The following is a 9,328-nucleotide window of genomic DNA, read 5'->3' as shown; positions in this document are numbered from 1 at the left end:
GCCAAGAAAAGACGAGTATCCACGTCCAAAGTATCATGTATCATCAAAAAACGTTCCATGCCTCCCAGATTGGCACCGGCGAAGCTACATTTGCCACCGACATTAAACACTTCCCTTCTACACCACCCCCCCGCCAACCTCCTCGTCCTCGACCCCGCTGTCTTCCTTCCTTCTACCCCGCTCCCGAGGCCGCTGCTTCCCTTCCCTTCTTACCCTAGGTAAAATCTTCATGACGCGAAATTTCGGAACGTTTATTGTGCTTGTAGCCTTATCAACTCCTAAACCAAAAGACGGAACTCTTCCTGCTCTAAAAGGACGCCGGGGGGGACTCTTCTTGTTTTTTTCCTTCTTCATCCCGAGACCCGGTTGCACGAGGCCTTGCGGTCCGACTTGTACATCATCCCAGCCGTGACGCACGCCTGTACATCCCCCCCTCAAAAAAGGCATCGGCCGTACCTGCTCGTACTCCGCTAACAGTTCCCGCCCGCTGGCTCTCACGCCGCCGCCGCTGCTGCTGTTGACGCTGCCGCTGTTTCCCAAGCTGCGCCGCCGCCTAGGACTGACTGACTTGGCAGGGGTACGCAAACCCGGACCCAAGTCGGGGCTCGCATCGCGACCCATGGGTCCGTCGGAGGGATGCTGCTTGGCGGAGGGCGATCTGGCCGCCGTCGTCCGAAGGCCACCGCCGTGGCCCTCGGCCGCGGTGACGGAGGCACCAGTTCTCTCGCAGTAGGCGCTGTCGTCGTCGCCACCGTCAGATTGCGGGCTGTCAATGCTCCCCGGTATGAGCCCCGGCGGCGCCAAGCTCTTAGGTCGCCTATCTGGTGCCACTGGCCCCGCTCCCCCCTGGTGCCGCTGCAGTTGCCGCTGCCGGTCCTGCTGTTGCTCCGTTAGGTGGGTCGCCACGTCAGCTTGCAGCTGGCGTACATACTCCAGCAGCTGCTTGCGATGGAAGGCGTTGCTGACTCCGGCTTCGGCCAAGAGCTGTGTGTGTGTGTGTATGTGTGTGTGTATGTGTGTGTGTTTCCGCCGGGGTTATGGAATACCGGATTTGTTAGAATGTCAAGGAGATTGCTTACGTCCTAGATGGCAGCTGCATGCAGTATGTTAAAACCCTAAAACCCTTGCGGAGTTCAGGTGCGTGCTGTCTGCCGCATTGCTCCTCTCCGTTACGCCCTCCTCTCCCTCCCTCCTCTCCCTCCTCTCCCTCCCTCCCTCCTCTCCCTCCCTCCCTCCTCTCCCTCCCTCCTCTCCCTCCTCTCCCTCCTCTCCCTCCCTCCCTCCCTCCTCTCCCTCCCTCCTCTCCCTCCTTCCGTTCCTCCAGCATCAGGTCCCGTACGAGATTATGTTCCAGCAATTTTGGTCAGGGCTTAGGTGACTATTCGGTGGGTCTTCCTAGCTCCCCTCCTCACTCTCCCACTTCTTCCCTGCTTCCCCCGCCCGCCTTTGATTGCTCGTCCGCACCTCGTCGCTCCATTCCAACAGCAGGCCCCCTGGACTGCACAACATGTCCGTGTACGGACGCAGTACGGCAGGGAGTGTTAGCAGCCACATGCGCACGTGCTGCTCAAGGGGAAAGGGGGGAAAGGGGGCCATGGGGCGGCGGGGGGCATGATTGACGGAGGCCATGACTAAGGGCCATCCTTCCCGAACACACCAGACAGACAGACAGACAGACAAACACAGATATTCAGACAAAGGCTCACATCGAAACAACGCCAAAGCATGGCCAGTTGGTGGAGCTGACGGCCTGCAAATTCTCGGAGAAGAGCCTAGCGCTGCGTTCAGTGGGTTTCCACCCTTCATGTCGAAACACACGAACTTGCGCCCCTATCCCCCCCCCCCATCAACTCCCCCCCCACTATTTCCCCCCCTTCCCCCTACGTGGTCCCCGTTTGTCGCCCCCCATCGGCCCCTCCCTCCTCCCTCCAACCCCCATCCCACCAGGTCACCCCACTCCTTGAGCGGCACTCCCAAGGGCAGCTGCCGGTAGCCACGCTCCAATTGTGAACGGCCTGAGGCGAGCTCTTCTGTCAACAAGACCGACACCGACGTCGCCGCCGCGCTACCGTGCCGCAGGCACGACATGGTACTTCCGGCCCGTGTCGCCGCCGCAACTGCCTCAGCCGACGACAATGCTGGTGACGTGGCCGCCGCGGGGGTAGCGGCGCCGCCGCCGGCGGAGGCTGTAGTAGTGGCTGGAGGCAGCGCGGCAGGGGCTGGTGTGGGCTGTTGCCCGGAGAGCTTGGTGGCCCATGCCGCGACGCTGCTAGCGCAGCCCTGCGAGGTGGTGCATAGGAGTGTTTGCATTTTGGGTATTACACGAGGTAGCATAGCGGTTTGCGCGTTTATATTGCGCGTTTCTTGGTGGAGGCCCGTACCGAAGATGTGTAGTAAGGCCCCGTAAACGTGGCGGATGCATGCAGTTGGATATGCTAAGCGGGAAGCGGGAAGTGTGTTTCCCGCCGGACTACACCAAGGCAAGGTAGTGCAGCCTCGGCGAACGGCAAGTGTACGGCAGCGCTATTTGTACGGATATGGTTATGAACCTACACCCCACGAGGATTACTTCTATACTGATTGTCGCTATGCCGGAGATAACCCGACATATGTTAAGAAGGCTTTCATACGACTTGTGCCAACTGCAGCGAGTCCGCGGCTGTACGGGAGCTGGGGCCGTACGGAAACGGTAGGCGAAGGGACACGACCAATTTTGTTTTACTTCGCTGCTGCAGCGCTTTATCAACAAGTTTCGACAAATGCTTACCATATCCTAGCAGCCGAGTGGCGCGGCACAAGATCGTCTTGTGATGCGCAAGGGCCGTTCACATCAATAGCTGAACGCTCGACTTGGTCTGGCTTGGCATCGTTTCATGCACCACCGGGTTTGGATCCGTGAATAAGGGTGACTTGGGTTTAAATCTCTCTCTTCCAGGCCTTCCTCTCGATGGGTTTGTGCTGGATTGCACGCAAATGCTTCCGTTTCTCCCCTGCACGTTGCTCGCTGGGCCCCCCCTCCGTCCCCGCTGCCGAAAACTATGTCCCCGCTGTAATACGGGGCTGCGCGCAAACTATGTTGTCCAAGGCAGGTCGCTGGCGAAACCACTAGATGTCACCATTTGAAGATGTGTTACATTATTAGTGGTACCGTTACACCATATCCATGTAAGCTTTACATGTGCTTTAAAACTACACCGGATAGGGCTTTATGTTGTGAACATCGGCGTGAATGCGGAGTCTTAAGGTGCGGAAGCGTAACCGCTGTAACACCATACAAACATCATACAAACAAATTTACCACTTTTTGCCTTTTTTTATCGGTAACAGTCAAGTTTTCTTCGAGCTGCAGAGCCTGCCGTACTGTGACGCCCTGGAGCTTCAAGCTTGACTTGGCCAGACACCGCTCAACGGCTTCTCTCTTTCCCGCAACGGTGGGGCCCGTTATCAAAGGTGTGTCCGGGGGCGCAAAATATTATTACTTTAGTATCTGCTCTGTTGGCGGCGGCCTGACGGTGTTGACAAAAGCTTTGTTCAGTTTATTAGCTGAGATTGATAGTAGTATTACTACTAGCTTCTTAGCACACTGACTTAGCATTTCACTCAGCGATTTGGCTTACTTGCTTTCCCTCTCCTCTTACGCCTGCAGATGGGTCGCGTTATTAGGTCACAGCGTAAGGGTCGGGGTGGGATTTTCAAGTCCCACAACACCCATCGCAAGGGTGCCGCTAAGCACCGCGTCCTGGACGCGGCTGAGAGGAACCATTACATTAAGGGCGTGGTCTCTGAGGTCTTGCACGACCCTGGCCGTGGCGCTCCCCTGGCCCGGGTAAGACGTTTAGAGGCATTGTCCTTAGAGCTAGTCAGAAATGTGGAGCTTTTGGATTATGTACGCCCTCAGCATTATCGTTTTGGCGGCTGCGGCGAGTCGGCGCTCCATGCCTATGATTTCCTTGAAACAAAGTTATTATACGCGACAATTAAGTTATTTTCACATGTTTTTCCCTTCTTGCGTAGGTGACCTTCCGTGACCCGATCCGCTACAAGCATCAGAAGTCGCTCTTCGTCGCCGCTGAGGGCGTGTACACCGGCCAGGTAAAGGGGTGTCCATGATATGGGCAGAGTACTTTGTTATTTGGGGGGACTATACCCGAATGGTGATCCCTCTGTTCTTCCCCCCTGTCGTGCAGTTCATTTACTGCGGTCGTAAGGCTACCCTGTCCATCGGCAACGTGAAGCCCCTGGGTGACATGCCCGAGGGTACCATCATCTGCAACGTGGAGGAGGTCAGTAAGCCAGGTTACACTGATCAGCTATGGTTACTCCTGCAGCATTGCGACCAGCGTGAAATCTCGAAAGACTTTGCTGTATAATTTGGAAGCATGCTTATTTCCACGGTCGTACACCAAGGGATTCACCAAACCGCACGTGCAGAGTATTGGCGATGGATGGGGCATCTCAAAGCGTGGTTGGGTATCCGGGTATTAAATTCAAGCTGGGTCCGGGCAGTAAATTAAGGGGTGTGACTTGCGGATTGCAGAAAGCGGGCGACCGCGGCGCCCTGGCTCGCTGCTCGGGTGACTACGCCATCGTTGTGGCGCACAACCCCGATGCTGGCATTACCCGCATCAAGCTGCCCTCTGGTGCCAAGAAGGTATGTTGCTGTCGTAGAGCAGTTTTGTTACGAGGGGTGGCATTGTTACGACCTGACCTAAACTGGCGTGGTTGGGCTTTCATGGCGCAAGCTGGATGCTGCGATTTGTCTTCGGCAGCAGTAAATGCTTCGTGCATGCAGCAGATGCCAGCAATAATTTGCTGGGATATGCTCCAGGACAGCAGAAGCGGTGACTCCGGAGCGGCGCGGCTGCTGTAGCCTCTGAAAGAGGGCGCTCGACAGCTGCGACAGGGTCGAAGCGCCCCTGTTGCAGCAGCAAGCATTAAGCGACAAGTGCTGGCGTAGCGAATGCAGCGACAAAATCGTGATCCTTGCGACGTATACGGCGGTCAGCAGCCAGCATTCGTTGAGAACTTGAGGGTCATGCAGAATCCGTTGGCGAGTTCAGCTCGTCAGGGCAGAGTGCAGCTCTCATGTCAGGCTCTTGTGGTTACGAATCGGGCGGGAGTTTTTCTGCGGACGCAACGCGGCTTCATGCTTGACAGCAGAGCTGTCGATTTTGCGTTTGGCGGCATTAAGCCGGACGCCTATGTGTCGTTCCATCTTAGTTGTCAAATGCAGTGGCAGTCGCAACTGGATGGGCTGATGTTAATTACTTTGCGCCCATCAATGTTTGCATGAAATCTGACCAAGCACGCATTCTAGTCTGGTGTCTGAGCTTGTTTTGTGACGCCTGGCTCACTATATACTAGTGACAATTGCCAGTTTCAAAATCCACTCCCAACACCTTTCCGGGCCATGTGGTTTGCGCTTATATCTTCATCGTTGCTTCATGCTCATGTCCCTGCAGGTGGTCTCAAGCGAGTGCCGCGCGACGGTTGGCCAGGTGGCGGGCGGTGGCCGCACGGAGAAGCCCATGCTGAAGGCAGGCCGCAGCTACTTCAAGTACAAGGCCAAGCGCAACAGCTGGCCGAAGGTGAGTGCGATAGTTTGTAGGGTTCCACGGCGGGTAGCGGCTTGCCTCGGTTGCTTGATTCAACCAAAAATATTTCGTAAAGATTTCGAGGATGGCGAGGCGCAGGGACGAGAGTGCTTCCTACGAGCTCTGGTTATTTGCTGTTTTGTTTTAGACAGCTCGATTGTTCAAATCCGGTTGTAATCGTGGTTGCCCGTGAAGCTGTAGTAAGGTCATGTTTTTCCTTTTGAGAGTCAGTCCCTGTCACCTTACCCTCCGGACTCTCGGTACTTCCCATGTATCAGCCCCTTCCCTGGTTCCTACTGGATGTGATGCTAACCCCACCTCCTTGACTTCAATTTTCCAGGTGCGTGGTGTGGCTATGAACCCTGTGGAGCATCCACATGGTGGTGGTAACCACCAGCATATTGGCCACGCCTCGACCGTCCGCCGGTCGGCGCCTCCTGGCCAGAAGGTCGGTCTCATTGCTGCCCGCCGCACCGGTCGTCTCCGCGGCACGAACGTCGTCAAGGCGGCTGCTCAGAACGAGTAGACGTGCTGCTTGTGGTGCCTGGGCTTCCCTCGGTTCCTGCTGGCTGGTCTATGTGGTGGTCTATGAACTTGCGGCTTGCGCTGCATGTCGCTTCCGGGTAGCCTTCCCAGGCGGCCTCCTCGCTGGACTGTGGCTGGACCCTCACAGGGCGGGACGGGGCAATGTAACAAATCTTTCGCCAAATGTTTCGCTTGAGCCATTCGTTGATATTGTCGTTTTCTTGGATGCGTTACAAACAGCATTACTGAAGCTGTGCAGCAAACTGGCCATATAGGGATTTCAGGAAATATGCAAATGGCTTAGCGTGCTCAAGCATGGAATCGGGAATTTTAGACAATGTACTCAATTCGAGCACGCCAAAAGTCCCCTGTCACCGACTGCAACGTGCAGCTGCTCTGGCTCACAAGTAAATATGCGCGAGCATTTTCATACATGCACCTCAAACCACAATAATTGATCACTTCATTGGCGGAGAAATCAAATAGATCCTTGGCGTCATCGACACGATTAACCGTCAGGTAACCTATTCAGTGCCCATCTAGCCAGCCTAGTAGCGCAGAAAACGCCACAGCCAAAATTTCTCATACACGGGACCTAAAGGTGTTCCCTTTTCTTTCCACCCGCTACCCATGTGGGCATTCGCTAGGTGGCGCTGGAACCGGTCATGTGTACATCCTCGCATTCGCAGGCATGGACTTCCATTGCTGAAATGACCAACCTATAGTACCATAGGCTGCTGCGCCTGGACCCCGCATTTAAGCATTTCGCGCCCATTTCCCCCCTACCCTCCACAATGCATCCACTCCTGCATCCAAAGGCCCCCAACCCAAAGTAACACTTTCACACGAACACTTTCAAACGAGCACCGGAGCGTCATTGCACCTAAGGAAAGGCCACACAAGAACAGGCCATCACGGAGGAATGCCTGCTAATCGTGGATACCGCCCAAACGTCCCGGTACCGCCATCGAAAACCCTAGGTACAAATCAAATGGCAATTCTCAGTCCACTTCATCTCATTTCCGCCTCGTCTTAAGCGTGTTTGCCAGCCAGTCGAGCCCCTCAAACAGCCCTTCGCCCTTCACCGCACTCGTCTTGAAGATTGCCCAGTCCCGGTTCTTGATGCCATGCAACCCCAACCCCTCCGCAATCTGCGCGTCGCTGAGTGCATTTGGCAAGTCCTGCGGCAGAGCAAAAATGTTGGGAGCTCGCTCAAAACCGTAAGCCTCCATAAGCAAGTTCAAAACAGTCAAAACGGACGACACTATGAACGTTGGGTACTTGACAACTTTCCTTTCCGAACAGATGCCAACGCAAAAAGGGGCTGAGTCCGCGAACGGCAGTAACAAACTGGCAGCCGGTAACCCTCGCCCTGTAAAACACAGCCCTTGCTATGCCCCCTTGCTATGGCACGCTGACACTCAACCATAAATCCTTGAGCGATATAATACCCGAAACCCACGACTATGCTATCCCGGATGCCGCGCTCCATGCACTCACACGGAACGTGGCGATGACACCCAAAGGGATGGAGTGATACCCACGGAACGGAGCCCCCCCTCGGACTGAATGGCCAGAAAGGCCCACATAGCGTCCAGGTGCAGTGAAGGTGCGACAGGACGGTGCCCTGCTGTAAACGTCCCACATTGTCGTAAACAGATGCTCCCCACGAAGCCCAGAAATGGATCAGCGCTAACCTGCTTGTTTGCAAACACCAAGATCAGCGAGTCCCGGAGCTCCTCCTCCTCCAAAAGCGCCTTAAACTCCTCCCGAGAAATGCCGATACGGTCCGTGTCGGTTGAGTCAACAACGTAAATGATTGCCTGTAAGTGCGACCAAGCAGGACATGTGTATCTGTCAGCCGGCGCCGAATGAGGAGCTATAATGTGGGCGGCAGGGAATAGGGAGACCCCACCCTAAGCGGGTATTCAGGTAGCCACTAGCGTACGTGTGCACAGTTTCTGGCGCTATTGTGAGCAGAAAATATATGTCATGCATACAGAGAGCACGATGCGGGTAGTTATGGGCCAAGACGGCTACTAAGGAACTTGCCTGTGGTGGTACTTTGCACGCACGCACATATCGCACCTGGGTGCACGGGAAGTAGCAACGCCAATAAGGTCGGATTGATGTTTGTCCTCCCAGATCCCATACTTGGAACTTTATATTTTTATACGTGACAGTTTCCACATTGAAGCCGATGGTGGGAATGGTGGAGACGACCTCCCCAACTTGTAGTCGGTACAAGATAGTGGTTTTACCTACGGAATTACAGCTGAAACAATGTGCACGCAAATCCCAAACGCGCTGTAGAGAGTTTCTGTGGCATGATCATGTCGCACTGACCCGCGTTATCCAGCCCCAAAACCAGAATTCGAGCCTCCTGGTCTCCAAAAAACGACCAAAGCTTGCTGATCCAAAGTCCCATGCTCGCCCAGGAGGTGGACGTCCAGCTTCGCCCTGCCCGCACCTATCAGAAACACGTAGTATGGAATAATACTAGCTAAGTGATACTCACAAAAACCACTACAGGCCAAATACAACAAGTGAAGGTTGCGTATCTGTTCCTTGGAAAGGGGAAGAACGATGCCACCTGTACCTCCTTGTGCCGTCTAACACCAAGCGAAAGTGTATGATACGCTCAGAGGGGGTAACACGATGGAGTGGATTGCGTCACTGTGAAGCAGTTCTGGGAAATCGGTTAAGTAAACCGCAGTACGGCAGGAATGCAAATCACCACCTTGCATCTGGCCTCCACACCGCATTGGCCGATATCCCACTATTACAAAGCACAGTCAATATCCTCTCGCCGTTGCTATTAACGAGCGCACAATTTCCGGATATGCACGCAATTGGCCGCCGACTGTTGCAGGTACGGGTCCTCGGGTTCAACAGAGGAGGGTAGGATCCGGGCTGGAATTGGGGAAGAGCTCTGTTGCAGACTCGGCCTGGCTTTTATTCCTGACAGAAAAATGGGTCGGGGGGATTTTGAAGTGTTCTGGCAGGCTCGCCGGAGGTATTCGAATTGCGCTGTGGAGCTCCGGAACTGCGCTGGCGGGTGGGCAGACCGGACATGAATTGGCCTGTCCGGGTGTCAAATTGGCCTGTCCGGGTGTCAAATTGGCCTGTCCGGGTGTCGAATTAGGCTGGCAGGGTGTCAAATTGGCCTGTCCGGGTGTCGAATTAGGCTGGCAGGGTATCGAATTGGC

At 55.1% G+C, this 9,328-nt stretch overlaps 3 protein-coding genes across 3 annotated transcripts in view; 1 reads left to right on the top strand and 2 right to left on the bottom strand.

The window, feature by feature from the left end:
- VOLCADRAFT_91346 (uncharacterized protein) overlaps positions 1 to 2,310 on the bottom strand; it is a gene marked incomplete at both ends in the record, with an annotated part of 5,029 nt that extends 2,719 nt beyond the window's left edge. The window contains 3 exons of the mRNA XM_002950747.1: positions 457 to 984; positions 1,465 to 1,563; positions 1,945 to 2,310. Of these exons, the coding sequence (XP_002950793.1) occupies positions 457 to 984; positions 1,465 to 1,563; positions 1,945 to 2,310 (993 nt within the window). The remainder of the gene's footprint in view (positions 1 to 456; positions 985 to 1,464; positions 1,564 to 1,944) is intronic.
- Positions 2,311 to 3,423: 1,113 nt separating this feature from the next.
- Positions 3,424 to 6,309, top strand: rpl8 (component of cytosolic 80S ribosome and 60S large subunit). The gene is made up of 7 exons (XM_002950849.1): positions 3,424 to 3,450; positions 3,647 to 3,826; positions 4,015 to 4,092; positions 4,188 to 4,283; positions 4,538 to 4,651; positions 5,463 to 5,588; positions 5,935 to 6,309. The coding sequence occupies exons 2-7, from the start codon at positions 3,647 to 3,649 to the stop codon at positions 6,118 to 6,120; spliced, it is 780 nt and encodes a 259-aa protein (XP_002950895.1). The 5' UTR covers positions 3,424 to 3,450; the 3' UTR covers positions 6,121 to 6,309.
- A 26-nt stretch (positions 6,310 to 6,335) lies between these two features.
- Positions 6,336 to 8,547, bottom strand: arf4 (small Arf-related GTPase; the record flags this gene model as incomplete). The annotated part of the gene is made up of 4 exons (XM_002950746.1): positions 6,336 to 7,300; positions 7,817 to 7,942; positions 8,208 to 8,380; positions 8,466 to 8,547. The coding sequence occupies 4 exons, from the start codon at positions 8,545 to 8,547 to the stop codon at positions 7,136 to 7,138; spliced, it is 546 nt and encodes a 181-aa protein (XP_002950792.1). The 3' UTR covers positions 6,336 to 7,135.
- Between the last annotated feature and the right edge of the window lie 781 nt (positions 8,548 to 9,328).

The sequence above is a fragment of the Volvox carteri genome (genome assembly GCF_000143455.1).
Source record: "Volvox carteri f. nagariensis unplaced genomic scaffold VOLCAscaffold_20, whole genome shotgun sequence".
Lineage (NCBI taxonomy): Eukaryota > Viridiplantae > Chlorophyta > Chlorophyceae > Chlamydomonadales > Volvocaceae > Volvox > Volvox carteri.
The sequence above is the reverse complement of the archived record's forward strand: the minus strand, read 5'-3'. Positions and strand labels throughout refer to the sequence as shown.